At 34.2% G+C, this 15,715-nt stretch overlaps 1 protein-coding gene across 1 annotated transcript; it reads left to right on the top strand.

The window, feature by feature from the left end:
• Positions 1-3,925: 3,925 nt before the first annotated feature.
• LOC119828747 (IQ and AAA domain-containing protein 1-like) lies at positions 3,926-10,275 on the top strand. The gene is made up of 11 exons (XM_038350990.1): positions 3,926-4,237; positions 4,699-4,922; positions 5,096-5,309; positions 5,589-5,814; positions 5,949-6,147; positions 6,304-6,517; positions 6,723-7,026; positions 7,655-7,930; positions 8,464-8,688; positions 9,188-9,315; positions 10,156-10,275. The coding sequence occupies exons 1-11, from the start codon at positions 3,926-3,928 to the stop codon at positions 10,273-10,275; spliced, it is 2,442 nt and encodes an 813-aa protein (XP_038206918.1).
• Positions 10,276-15,715: the final 5,440 nt, after the last annotated feature.

A 15,715-nucleotide genomic window follows, 5' to 3' on the forward strand; every position in this document is an offset into this window, starting at 1 on the left:
GTTTATGAGCACGGGTACGGTACGGTATGAGGGTACGGTTTGTACCCTGATATACCGAGACCGACAACGTGACATGTAATTTATATATATTACTAGCTTTTGCCCGCGGCTTCTCACGTGTTAGATTCGGGGTATTTTAATAGATGTTATTATACATATAAACCTTCCTCTTGAATCACTCTATCTATTAAAAAACCCCGTCAAAATCCATTGCGTAGCTTTAAAGATTTAAACATACATAGGGACATAGGGACAGAGAAAGTGACTTTGTTTTATACTAAGTAGTGAAGATATAATTAATTGATTAATAATGTTACATTTTAACACGTAGTGGTAAACTCTCTAATACAAAAAGATAGGCTCATATTATCCAAAAAGTATCGCATAGCACTCCTTTTAGCATAACCCTTATAACTTCATTAAAAAGCACAAGGTTGTAGACAAGTTAACCATGAAGGATAATTATTTAACACACCTTTTTTCTCTTACATTAACTTCGCTAGTGATGTGCCTTTGTGAGAAACTAATTCGATAAACGGTCATTAATATTGACTAGCAAACATATAAAAATTATTCCGTATGTATCCATTAATAAGTACAGGAAAAATAACTATAGTGAATAAACATTAAAAACACGCTTTAGTTATATAATCAACTAATTTTCTCTCTTGCTATTTTACTTTTATCATTTAGGGGTATGAAAAAAAGATGTTCGCCGATTCTCAGACATACCCGATCATCATCATCATCATCATCATCATCAGCCCATATATGTTCCCACTGCTGGGACACAGGTCTCCTATGAGGGTTCAGGCCATAATCCACCACGCTGGCCAAGTGCGGGTTGGCAGATGTCACATGTCGTCGAACTTTTAATTCTTGGACATGCCGGTTTCCTCACGATGTTTTCCTTCACCGTTTAAGCAGTGGTGATGTTATCAACATGCGCAGATAAATTGAAAAATCAATTTATTTCCTGCACGCTCGCCCGGTCTCGAACCCTGACTTATCGATTTTGAAGTCCGAGGTTCTCACCACTGAGCCACCACATACCCGATATGCACATAAAATTTCATAAGAATCGGTCCAGCCGTTTCGGAGGAGTTCAGTAACTAAAATTGTGACATGGGAATTTTATGTATAAAATAAAACTCAAAAAAGGATTGATTCACTATCTATCAACGCACAACCCAAACCACTGAGCGAATCGGGATGAAATTTGGCGTGCATATAGATATAATGACGTAGGCATCTGATAATAAAGGATTTTGACAAATCCTATCCCCAAGGGGATAAAATAGGGGATGAAAGTTTGTACCATAGATTTATTTAGGATCGCGCGGGCGAAGCTACAGGCAACGGATAGTTACTTACAAGATAATTTTCAAGCCTTATTGTTAAAACTCATCACTACAAAAAGCTTATAATGCATAATTACTTCGCTCGTTGAAAACAAAGTATATTTCTCTTCGATAATAAAATAACATAGATTTATATATATCTAGAAAGGACAAATTCAAGAGTTGAAGAGTTTGCTTGTTTGTTTGTTTGTTTGAACGCACTAATCGCAGGAAATATTGGTCCAATTTGAAAGTCTATTTATTGAGGGAGGCTACATATGTACCACGGGCGAAGCCGGGGCGGACTGCTAGTTATTAATATAAGACCTAAATTTACATAATACTTTTGACAATAATTCCTTAATATTTTTATATATTATAACGTTAAATAAAATCGGGGTGTCTGTTTGTTATATTATGTTTATCTTACACGGTAAATGTTACAATATTTGCCTGAATATCCCTGTAACGGCCGTGCCGAATCTGATGGGAATTAAACCGGCAGATAGCTGATGTAGGTATGTAAAAGTATACTCACTGCGTTATACACGATAACTCAGTAAGTGTATTTAATTTTAAAACAAATTAATGCAGTAATAATTCCAATAAGGGAAAAAGACCGAGCTGTATAGCGCCATTTCACACTGGAATTAGTACTGCTTGAAGACGTATCGTAAACGTCCCAAAAGGAACAATCTAGAAACTGTATACTGCCACATGACGGTAATGCCTAATGATCGACGATACCTGTAAACATAGTCGTTACGATTTATTCACATAATGACTTTATTACTGATCTACCCACACACGTACGAACACTAAACTAAATTATAAAGGCCTGGTTAGAATATGAGATGGTTAATACCTTCCTATATATCTAATACCTTCCTATATATCTTAACTAGCTGCGCCCCGGGTTAAAAATCGGGTTAAAAAGTTGCCTATATGTTTTTCCAATTGTCCAGCTGTCTACGTACCAAATTTCAGTGCAACCGGTTCAGTAGTTTTTGTGTGAAAGAGCAACAAACACACACACATCCGTACAAACTTTCGCATTTATAATACTAGCTTCGCCCCGCAGTTTCACCCGCGCAAGTCCGTATCCCGTAGGAATATCGGTATAAAAAGTTTCCTATATTTTATTCTAGTTGTCCAGCTGTCTACGTACCAAATTACATTGCAATCGGGTCAGTAGTTTTTGCGTGAAAGAGTAACAAACTCACAGACATCCTTACAAACTTTCGCATTTATAATATTAGTAGGAAGTAGGATAGGATAGGATGCGATTTTTGAGGAAGAAATCGCATAATATTGTGACCAAATATTAATTGTAGTATGAGGATTTATGTTTTTACACTTTATTAAACTCACACAAAAAATATATTTACCAGTTTCAATAAGCGGCCTTATAGATCGCAAGTGAATTTTTCCAGCCAACTTATTGAGATTATTTTATGAATTAGCAATAGATGGCGTTCAAAACAAATATGTGTTAAAGTATACATAGAGAAATAAAATAATAACAACACTTCGTTGCAGCCTTTTAGGACGTCCAAGGTTAGACATAGGCCTCCCCCAAAGATTTCCAAAACAACACAACACAACAACACATAACAACACTTACGTGTAACAATATACATACATCCCGAATCTTGTAATTATTAACACTTTTAAATACTAAGATATAAGGACATCGAATTTAATTAAATTGTAGGATAATGTTAAATGTTTGCACCTATAATAAAGAAGATTAAGGAACCCTGTGGGATCATTAGGCCCACCGGAACAAGCCTAGCCATTAGAGGCTAACTACATTTTATACAAATATTTATTTACATATTTATTTAATTAAAAGAAAATTTACAGCTATAAACACAATCGTAGTAAAGTGAAAAAAGAGAATAAGGCCAATTACAAGTTTTCACATGTATATACCATTATAATGTAATTAAAAACGTCGTTCGTCTTATAATCCCGCTGGTTTAATGTTTAAAAAAGGCATTAGCCATATATTTTTTAATTGACAGAAAAGATCTTAATTCATTCCTTTCATTAGAAGGTTGAAATATATAATATTATAATAATAACTAAAAAACGGACAAAAAAGACAAAAAGAAAAGATAAAAGTAATATATTAAACTATATACCAATATCATATTGTTACCTAATTAAACGACTTGATTATTTAAAATAACACAGCTGTAACCCGCGTCGTTCGCGTGGTACCCGGGTAAAAAGCCTATGTGCTATATCAGATAATGTATATAATCCATATCTCAACCAAACTTCATACAGTTACGATAAACTGTTTTCGCGCGAAAGAGTAACAAACATCCATCCATACTAACAAATTTTCACATTTATAATATTAATAGGATATTCCGCAACAAATAATAATTCCCTTACAAAGTTTGTATGTTCATTTAAGCGTAAACATACGATAGCAACGAATAAGTTAGCTCGATACTCGGGTACAACCGTCGCCTGGAAACATGTGTTTATATTTATAACTAACTACTAACACTTTCATTACAATTGTACTGAATACTCCATAACTGAACGTACAATAAGATATAGTATCTATAATGTCATCTAAAACCTACAACGCATTAATTTGCGAAACATCCGAATTGATAGGAGAAGCGACTCAAGCGGACGAAGCGGTTTTCGAGGCTGGATCCGCTGAGAAATCGACGTTCTATCCATTGCTCTCTGAACTTCGAGTGAGATATACCATCCTGATTGGAAGATTGGACCTGGTGTACGACCAAATAGGGCAGCCACAGAAGCGCTTGATTGTTAAACGACTGCTGGAGGCGTGTTTGGGAAGACTGCTGGAAATAAAACATGACTGGGTCGAGCTCAATCTATCGGACTATACGTATGATGATGATGAGGTAGCATAAATTGAAGTTCTCTCAGAAACTGTTGCTTTTTCGTGATGGTTAAGTGCTTTGTGCAGTTTGTGTTTGCAGGTATCATCATCATCATCATCAGCCCATACACGTTCCCACTGCTGGGATACAGGCCTCCTATGAGGGTTCAGACCATAATCCACCACGCTGGCCAAGTGCGGGTTGGCAGATGTCACATGTCGTCGAACTTTTGATTCTTGGATATGCCGGTTTCCTCACAATGTTTTCCTTCACCGTTTTAAGCAGTGGTGATGTTATCCACATGTGCAGATAAATTGAAAAATCAATTTATTTCCTGCACGCTCGCCCGCTCTCGAACCCCGACTTATCGATTTTTGAAGTCCGAGGTTCTCACCACTGAGCCACCACTGTTTTGCAGATATATTTTCAATTAATCATATTTATGGTTTGGAAATAAAATTGTTAACATTTTTTTTCGTTAGGCGTTACGAAGACTTAACGTCACCCCTCTAGAAGCAGAACCTTGTGTCCCACAATACTTCGTTAGAGAGAGACAGCAAGAAGTCGACGATCGACGTCAGTTCATTACAGATGTCCTAAGAAAGCTAGGACATGAGCCAGCTAAACCTAGACCACTGGTCCTCACAGAACAACAAGCTGTAATCATTATACAGAGTCATGAAAGAGCGAGGCAAGGGCGACTAAGGTAGCATTTTGTTTACAAAAATTTGCTAATAAAACATATTTCATGAAGCCTAGCTGGTTTTTGTGTAAAATTTTAACTATCTAATATATAATCTATTCTTTTCTCGTTAAAATATTAGCCTCAAGTATATTTTATAATATAAAATACTACTTAATTGAATAAAAACTTTACAGAGGTCAGTTTATGAAGGAAATTCGTCTCCTGAAAGAGAAGGGAAGAGATCAGAGAGGCGAAATGTCCTCTACAGCAGCCACCGCCATTCAAAGAGTCTGGAGAGGGTTTATTGCTAGACGAGCCACTAAGAAAAGAAAGTTACAGGAACAACTCCTAATTGGAATGGAAATGCTCCCATATGTAGAATCCAAAGAGATAAAAAGAGCTGAAGAGGTAATTTATTCTATCGCTGTTTTTTATACCTTCATTATTGTTAGTTAGCTTATTCTGAATACATTAGGTGATTACACGAGAAACAGTTGTTAACGACAGTGTTCTGAACTAAGAAAGACTGAAAGTATATATATCTATAGATTATCGGATTTTTTTTTTTCATAAGGAAAGCGAGATTGTACTATTTATTTATAGTTTTAAATTTAATTGTATTGAAATTAACGAAAGCAATGTTTGTATAATTGCATAAATTAATAAAAACCCAACGACATATTTCAGGTGAAACAAACGCGCCGTCTATTGCAGCAAGAAAACCAGAAGGAATATCAAGGTGCATTAGAAAACATCGAGGATAGGCTTCGAGCAAAACATGAGGCTAAAATTACTGAGCGAATCAGTGACGAGCTAAGACGCTGGATCACAGAATATTACGATAGAACCACACGTCTGCCAGAATTTCCGTCCGAAGACGCTGGCGGCAGTCGCGCGATGTTTAGTAGACAAGGTAAATACTTAAATTTTAAAATTTGTTGTGATTCTTCATGTAGTAATCCAACACTATTACATTAAATATACATGTGTGCACACTAACTGATTATAACAAAACACAAGTTAAAATAAAGTATGTCTGTTGCAAAGGAACGGGTGCTGATAGTGAACTTAGTAAGCTCTCACCAATATCGTCTAAAGATTCGAAAAAAAGTAAGGACAGCAAAGAAAAGAAAAGCAATAAAACAGATGAAAATAAAAACAAAGACAAAGACGAATTAGAAGATCTTTATACATTTAAATGCACAGCCTCATCATTTCTGCAAGAAATAATAAACACAAACGAGGAGTAAGTATAATATATAAGCGTTAACATTATTATTTCACAGTGGCAATAATTTTTATAGATATTTAGGTTTACTAAACTAATCGTATAGTATTAATAATGGTTAATTGCGTCATAACATCTACTGAAATCAAAACACAAATTTCCTTATGATTGTAGATATGAAGACATATGGAAATATAGAGAAGACGAGGACGACCTTCATGAGAAATATGATGCTGAAATGATAGAACGTGAAAAAATGGCAAAAATCGAACAAGAAATAAGGAACACTGTAGATGATTTGATGAGAACTGAACTCGATCTATTGCAAGCGGCGTTCGATAGAGACAGAGCTCATAAAGGAAAGAAGTCTAAAAAACCACAAAAGAAGGTTGAATCTATGAAATTAATTGTAACATTATAATATATTCATGTCTATCGATTTTATTTCTTAGTGTTATTCAAGCTCAAGATTCAACTAGTACTCGTTTAGAAGCCTTGTCAATCGTCAAAATATCTGAAAAAATACAAAGATTCAAAGTGATTCTTAGCCTTTGACTATGTGACATTTATCACAAACTTTTTAACGATTTCAGGTCCGACGCGGTGGAAAAAAGAGTAAGAAAAAGAAAGAGAAAGATCTTACGCCGGATAGGACAACAGAATCTCTTTTTGAGGAATTAGTTACCAATGGTATCATCCGACCCCATCCGATTGTTAGCATAGATGACTATATAGGTGAAAAGAGCTTTGTGGGAGCTCAATGGAGATGCGAAGGAAGGGAACCATCACCGTCCTTGGGAGACATACGGCAATTGGTGAAAGAATATTGTATTCTGCCTCTTGGTTCTGAATACGTCAGAACGCATGCGCCTATTGTTAGATCAATTTTATTATCAGGTATGTTTGTTTATATTTAACTATTAAAATAAATAATTAAGTAGCTGGTGGCTTTTACAGAATGGTAACGCAATATGACTAAAGCATACAATAAGGAGATGTATAAATGGAACATCTTCAAATACATCAAATTCATTTAGAGATTAAATGCAAAATGTTAGATCAAATAGTAAATCCGTACTAAAATTATAAATGCAGAAGTAACTTTGTCAGTTTCCAGTATCTTTCCAGTTTCCAGACAGACAGGAGTCTGTCTGTCCCTTCTTTACGCCTAAACCATTGAACCGATTTGGATGAAATTTGTACAAAGATAATTTGTGGCCCGAGAAGGATATTTTTTATTCTGGAAAAATCACAGGAACGGAAGCTATTAACCTCGGGAGTAGAGATAGCTTATTTTTTCTTTTATGGAAAGCAAGAAGGGGATAGATTTTTGAAAATAAAAATACTAAAATTCATACAGATCCCATTAGAGAATTTTGCGTGAAAGAGTAACAAACATCCATACATTCTTACAAGCTTCTAAGTTTATAGTATTAACAGGATTTTGATTTATTTATCAAAACAACAATAATAATATATTAAATAAATATAGTATATACATAATACGTGCATTCTTTGTAATAAGGGCCTTCTGGAAGCGGAAAGAAGATGCTTGTTAATGCTATTTGCAGTGAAACTGGTGCTATGTTATTCGATCTAACACCAGCTAATATAGTGGGAAAGTACCCTGGAAAATCAGGATTAATAATGTTGATACATTTGGTTATGAAAGTCTCAAGACTGTTACAGCCATCTGTTATATGGATGGATGAGGCTGAAAAGCCTTTTGTTAAGAAAATACCAAAAACGGATAAAACGGATCCGAAAAGATTGAAGAAAGATTTAGTGAAAATCATAAAAGGTATATCATATTGTTACCTAAAATATGTACGAAGAAAATTTGCTATTGTAATTCTTAAACGTAATAATACAGTAATTATTTAGACGAAATAACAAATCGCCTTCAAATTGTTACAACTAGGCAAAAATCCAAATGGCACCTTCTTACAAATATAAGTGAATAATAAAATCGGTTCACTCAGTTAAAAGTTACGATGTTACAAACACAAAAAATATATAGTACCACGTAAACTACTTCTAAACTAATATAACAAAGAAATAAACATTTGTATTTTTGTAATGTGTTCACACAAAAACCACTGAACTAATTTCTACAATTATTTCAACATTAATAAGCTGCATTTTCAATGAGCGACAACCACGTTCACACAAACACACTCCGGGCGAATGGATAATTTTATTTAGCGATAATAATAAACTGTTTAATTTTTACAATTACATTCGTAGAAACTAAAGCCTGTGCTAGTTGAAACTGTGTTTTGGTGAATTACAATTATTTTTCATACAGCTACAAATAAACTTCTCTGCATCCAGGAATCTGCCCAGAAGATCGCGTTATATTCATCGGCACATCCCGAACACCATGGGAGGCGGAGCAGAAACTGCTGTTCCAATGCTACGCTAAAGTTATTCAGATCCCCAAAGCTGATTATGGCAGTATATCGCTTATGTGGCGCACAAAACTGCACAGAGCGGGCGCGCTATCTCCTAGATTAGATATATCTTGTTTATCCAGGGTATCCGATTCGTATACTATTGGTATGCAATGTTTTACGATTTGGTGTAAATGTTGGTCTCGTCTTTTGTGAAGTTATATTTTTATTGAATTTATGATTTTCTTGATAGTTTCAGATTAGAAATCTATAAATGAGTAAGACATAAAATGTTAATAATCCAAACATTAATGGTTTTTTAAATTTTCAGGTAACTTTAAACATCGTTACATGACGTTAATTTTTTTTTTTGCCTATAACAACATTCTGTTACTTCGCAGCTTTTCCTTTGCTTTGTGGTTGAATGTCTGGTAGAAATCGCTCAATAGCGATAAGACCGCCTTCTCACTCGCCTTAACTTCTTGTGCTGTATTATTTTTGGCAATTTCTTTGTGTACAATCCAGAATTTTTATTATTTATTATCATTACTATTCGTGATATTCGAATTGCGTATTCTTCTATTCTTTAAAAATGCTTCATTTATAATTTTAATTCCATAAAACTTTAAATTATATTCATGTAGTTTGGTCTTATCCTATTACAGGTACACTAATAGGAGCCCTAGACTCTGTGCTTACAACCAAGCGAAGACTGCAGTTACGAGTACGATCACTGACTGCACAAGAAATAGCAGTCCAGTTAAGCGCTCGGGAGCCCGTGTACGCGGAACACGTGAGTTCTATATAACATATTTTGTTATGTGGTAGTTGAGCACGCTTCGACACGAATTGGGCCAGCTCGCACTGGGGAAGCACCACACCCCCACAAAAGACCGGTGTGAAATAACATACTGTTGGGTTTCGTTCGGTGAGTGGGGGATCTGGAGACCTATATATATTTCCTTATCCTTTCCAGCCCTTTTCTTTATTATCCTCGTCAATCCTTTCTTAATTTTTTTTTCCAATTTGAAGTCGGCAATCCATCTGTAGATCATAATGTTCACAGGCGGTGGTAGCGCTTACCATCAGGTGACCCACAAGCTCCATTGCCGAGAATTACATAAAAATAATCCTGTAGTTATCCTTACTGAAATTGTAAAAAGAAAGTGTTTATTTGTTTTTCACATTGCAACGGAGAGATTTAATGATATGATTTTTCTAGCCCATCTTAGTTTGGATTCTAGAGCACTCTCTAGCATTGGTTTACCGAGTTCAAATTTCTCATACCCATGGGAATTTCCATTGACTACACTAGCGGAAAGCTAGTCTTATAACAAAGAAACAATTTCTTTGTTCCAATAAATACCAAAGAACTCATAGATATAAAAAAGCAATCTAGATTTTGGTGATAGTTTTTTTAGATAATGTCCGGTTAATGTGCTAAGGTGAATATTATTTAAATATGTATTTGCGTTATCCGCAAAATATTATCTTTAACGTAGTTGAAAACACATCATTACAAATTAAGTCGTAATAATACTATGATAAAACTGAAGTTTGTTTTGATGCGCTATTCTCAGGTAGAACTGTGCCGATTTTTACAGATTTTTTAGAACAGCTAAACACTTTCCAGGATGCAGCAGCCAATGCGTGGTGGTTGAAGACACCCATGGAAAGGAGAAGGCTGCGAATGCTGCAGAAGTTACAGGAGTTAGAACAGGAAAACGAGGAGAGAGCTGCAGCCACTAAGTGATCTTAACATTATTGATGCTATCAAATAGGGTAATTTTTTACCTACTTAAAAAAAGGTGAAATTCGATTGTATTTTTTTATTTCATTTAAATTTGGTCTAGCTCTAACAATAAAGTGTATATTTAAGTATAAATATGAATTCACAATAATTAAATTGTGTATTATTTTCAAATATAGCGACTAACTGGAAATATTTTTTCTTTCTATCCTTACAATCCTACTTCCTACTAATATAAATGCGAAAGTTTGTAAGGATGTGTGTGTGTTTGTTGCTCTTTCACGCAAAAACTTCTGAACCAATTGCATTGAAATTTGGTACGTAGACAGCTGAACAACTGGAATAACGTATAGACAACTTTTTATTCCGATATTTCTACGGGATACGGAGTTACGTGAGTGAAACCGCGAAGCGCAGCTAGTATTAGGGTAATTCGTAAATTTACAGCACATATATTTATAAAGTATACATTACTTTCCACTATACAGAATAAACACTATTTAAATTAATCGTGTTAACCTTTCTAGTAATATTTCCCTAATTTTTATTAAAACAATATAAATATATTTGTAATATTTCTTGAAGCAATGTTATACGTTTTTAATTCAGATACTTAAACATACGATATTTTCTACAAGACTACAACGAACAAACACAGTTCCTACCTCCCTTTTAAATTCAAATCTAACATACTAAACATTTAATAAGTTCAAACTACCCTTGAACAAACAACTACGAAACAGCTTGGCCTACTAAAATAAACTACGAAACCTTGTTAATATTTTCAGCTCGATATTCCACCAAAACTATCAAGCAAAACACGTTCTAAGGAAAAGGAATCCCTTAAAATCTTTTCGCGCTTTTTCTATAGCACTTATTTCAGGTAAAACCACAAAAAAACATCTCATGAAACTTGCATTACTATCGGGCAAATCCTTGGAGCAAAAAGGTAAGCCAAGTCTGCACCTGCCGGAGTTCGCACGAACATTTTTGTGATTTTCAAAAGTAAATTTGAAGTCCATTTCGCCGTGATTAGAATTCTGTTACGTTCTCTGATGTTTTTACTATATTGCATTATTAATTAAAAAAAAAATGCTCCAAAATTGTTGATGTACTTAATGGATTAATTTATTCCATTTAGAATAATACTTACGCGAAAGTAGTGTGAATGGATTCATTTAGACGCAAAAGGTTCAATTATTTTTAACGTATCTTCAAGTATAAATATAACGAAACTCAACTTAACCAAAAGTAGAAGAAAACCGATACAGTTCATAATTTACGTCAGGCTTAGTTGAACTTATCATCAAAAGACACCATTAGAACCTGCACAGAAGCAATACTACATAGGGCTTAAATCTCAGTAAATCTCAGTACGCTTCACTTTTAAAGCAGTAACCTTCAATGTCATTACAATAATAGCAGCTTAAAGAAAAACAGCAACTTCTGAAACACGATGTTTTTCGCGGGAGAGCTGCACAAAGGCATCAAAGGGAGCGTTAACAACCTTTAACAAGCGAAGAATCTGAGTTTGTTAGTTGTTAGCACTCTTTGTGAATAAGCAGTTCCTTGGAGCATTGCAATCTTGGGAAAAAATCCTGCCCAGTTTTTGCATATCCGATACTACCGTAAGGAAACATTTGAGATACTTTTAGCGGGATTGAACCAGTCGTTTCGTGATTCTAGTGGGTTCCGTTTCAACCTTACTCTTTAGCCTTTGTTTATTCGATTTAAAAATCAATATGATATTTAGCTAACAGCGAATATTGCAAGTAAAGTAATAAAAAAGTCTTAGGTAACCCATGACATTTAAAAAGTCTGTATTTAAATTTTTTTCTTTATTGCAGGAAGATTTATATGAGCATACGAGCCATAATTCTCATATATTAACATATAATCTGGCCTAACCCAATAGCTAGGACATGGAGTGAGTTAATCATAACATATGTGATCTACTCCATATATCTCATCGGCAACAACGTTCCAGGAAGCTAGTTGTAATTCTAATCAACAAAATAATCGACGCGGAAAAAGATGTGTCTATAGTTCTAGTGAAACAATTACCAGAATCTAATAAGGTTTCCTTTACAATGGGCGCACTGAAATCACTGACGCGCCTGTTTACCGCATGAATATTCTATGGCTCCGCCGACAGTTTAACCTACCTTGTTTATATGAACGGTAGACACTAAACGGTTTGAACTGCAACTCGTATTTACGGTGTCGCATTTGATGTTGATGAATCCGAAATTGGTATTAAAAATCCTTTTCTATGCTTGGCATCGAAAAGTTTATGGTACCGCACAAGCTGGCAGAATTGTACGTAAGTTTATAAGCAATTGTCCAGATAAATCAGACTGATTTCCTTTAAAAATAACAACGCAAATCTTCATTCTACAAAAAGGAAATATGTTTAGTCGCATGGAGCACTTTACTTTTGTGTTTTGGAAAAGATGCAAAATTTAGGTACACTTGAGACGGTTTTATAACTCACCAACCCGCCTGCCCCGGCTTCGCTCGTCTATAGGCTATATATGTACTGCGAGCACTACTATATATATTGAGGAAGGATACTATATATATATATATACCTTTATATATACCTTTAATATTAGTTGCTCCAACTTCAACTTCCTCGCGTAAATTCTAAAACATTAATATATTTTCGTCCCCTTAAATAGTTTTAGAAGATACAATTTCATCGAGGCCAACTGCACCGTTATTACCAGAAGCATCAACTATTATGGTATATTCGAATCGGCGAATTGGCCAGCGTTTCGCTCCAGCTACACATGAATTTTAGATGCGAAGCCCCCGGCTAGTGTTTGATTTGCTTACATTCCCAAACCAATCTGAATAATTGATAATTGGATGAAAATGCAAATTTGATAATATTTACCGATTTAACACGTGACGGTTCCACGTGTCTTTACGTGGATTAAGTTTCTCACTTTCCCGTTAATTTATGCTTATTTATGGCTATTTATAATACAGTTAAGTAGCTTGAAAATAATAAGGATGTGGTCTTAGAGATCTCACGAATTGATGAGATAAAAAAAAAACCGCCAAAGCAAACGGGGTTGCGGTTATTTATAATTAATAATTTATAATAAACTAGCTGCATGCCCCGGCTCCGCCCGCGTACTCATTTACTATAATTGAAATAATAAAAACTATGCTATCTTTTAAGTTGGAACAAACTGCACATGGTGTGCGAATTAAAAATTGGTTGAGTAGTAGGATAGGAGTCCATCGCGGACAAACAAGATGACGAGTATTTCTATTCTTTCAAAATTTCTCAAGATGACAAGTAATTTATATAATATATTAAGATGATAAATCAAGAATTACGGTTGTACCTATCTGAGTAATTACATAAAGTTTTTGCTAGTATATATTTTTGTATTTTCTCTAAGTATGAACTATATTCACCATGTTGTTTTCTATCAACCACATTTTATGAATGACCCCATAAAGTAACTTTATCATCGCAATTTCATCAAATCAATATTTAAATAGAATTACAATAAAACGACCAAAAAGCTTGAGTTTAAGCGTTAATCTTCATAATAGGTATTGATATATTCATAAACACGCGGACGAAGTCGCGGACAAAGGCTAGTTTATCGCACGTTAAGTGAATAATAATTAATCCATCCATAATGACGAAAGTCACACACTTTCATACTAAAGCATACTGGATGTCTATAAAGTACATAGGTATAATAATTAAAAACACCGAACTTTACCGAAAATTTATTTCCTATTATATTTGCTGTTTTCTCGTAAAATCCACGACACCCTTACACCATAATCCCCTGGTAATGGACAACCTTATTTTTCTTTTTATCCCCCTGTCATAATACAGCTGCTTCTAGTAATTTTACGATATCAGCATTGTATTTGCTCTTTCTATGAGCTTACGTGTAACGGCGCACGAATTATAAGAGAAGTATTTAGAATTTTAAGAATTGTCTATGAAATAAACAAAGTTTCTAGCAAATTATAAAAATGCTTTATAATTTAAAAAATATTATATTATTGATATAATAAATGACGCAGGTATTATTACAAATCTCCACAAAATAAATAATGTTTAATTTTTAAACAGTTTCCATATCATTTTGCTTTGCCATAATATAATTAAATGAGATTGTCTTGAATAGATTTCAATGCGCCTACCAAAATGTTATAGCAAAATTTGATTAATACGTAATTGTGTATTCATTGACAAGGAGAAAAAAAAGCCCAGCTATTTTAAATCTTCGCTTCACAGACAAACGCACACATTGCATTATACCTCCCCATTTTAAACGAATGTAAAATCTATCAGACAATTCAATGCAGACAGGTGTGAGCTTATGGGTAGGGTGTCCAACGTAGCAACTTATCTGGGACTAAACTAGGATTTAAGATCCAGCAATCGAAGTGTGCCAGACGTCGGTATGGTGCAAGTAATATTAATAATTCATGTTGTGTTTGAGACAAATCAAATCGAAGTTATATACAGGATGAGTTTAGATTATAAAGATTGTGTTACGTATAACGTTCATGTATTTATTTCTTACGTGATACATACAGTATCATCGATCCCAATGACAATTACTGTAAAAGAATGGTTAACACGAATGCAAAAAAATGACACGTTAAATGCCTATAGTAATTTAAAAATAAAATGTACAATAATACATTTATAAAAACAACAATATACATAGTGTATTAAGCAGTTGTTAGCTATATAAATTTTAAACATTATATCACAATGATTGTTTCCCAATGTAAGACGTTTAATAAATAAATATATAAAAACATAAAACGTTTTGCTTGCCGTATTATACTAATTATATTATTTTTTGCAGACGGTACTCATTTTTATATCGCTGGAATACTATTGTGACAATAAAATAGTACAGGTGCTTGGGCGAGGGTGTCCCGACGTTCCGACTTATCTCGGATTAAAGTGGGGTTTAAGATCGTCTTCCACCAATCAAGTTGCGTCTAGCCTTTTGCGGGTTGGTGCAAGTCATGCGAAAATATATATTTTATAAAAAAAAAGCTAGTGTATTTATATTTTTTATAGCATACAATATAATTTTTTTTTTCTGTTCTATTTATAATATTCAAATTAATCTTGACTTTATTTCAATAGACTACAATCCAAAACAATCTAGATCATAGTTCATAGCGGGGACTAATCACTTCAGTGACCTCATCTTAATGTTCTTAACTCTTCAATCTTGTTGCCATATAAAACTGCGATCGTAACTTCTCAATACAGATCCATCTTTATCTCCAGGTTGTATATATAACCTGTGCCATAAAATATTGCTATATGAATCAAATCAGGAACATAATATAACATTAGTTACAACTAAATGTTTATTGTCCAGTCTAGGCATTTATAGCTCTATAGCCTACAACTTGTACCATTACCTAAGTCCAA

The sequence above is a fragment of the Zerene cesonia genome, chromosome 8 (assembly GCF_012273895.1).
Source record: "Zerene cesonia ecotype Mississippi chromosome 8, Zerene_cesonia_1.1, whole genome shotgun sequence".
NCBI classification, from domain to species: Eukaryota; Metazoa; Arthropoda; class Insecta; order Lepidoptera; family Pieridae; genus Zerene; species Zerene cesonia.

Excerpts from the sequence above, each read along its gene's own strand:
- LOC119828747 (XM_038350990.1), top strand. The coding sequence starts at position 3,926 with ATGTCATCTAAAACCTACAACGCATTAATTTGCGAAACATCCGAATTG. Across the intron at positions 5,310-5,588 it reads AGATAAAAAGAGCTGAAGAG|GTGAAACAAACGCGCCGTCT; the intron begins GTAATTTATTCT and ends GACATATTTCAG. Across the intron at positions 7,027-7,654 it reads TAGATCAATTTTATTATCAG|GGCCTTCTGGAAGCGGAAAG; the intron begins GTATGTTTGTTT and ends CTTTGTAATAAG.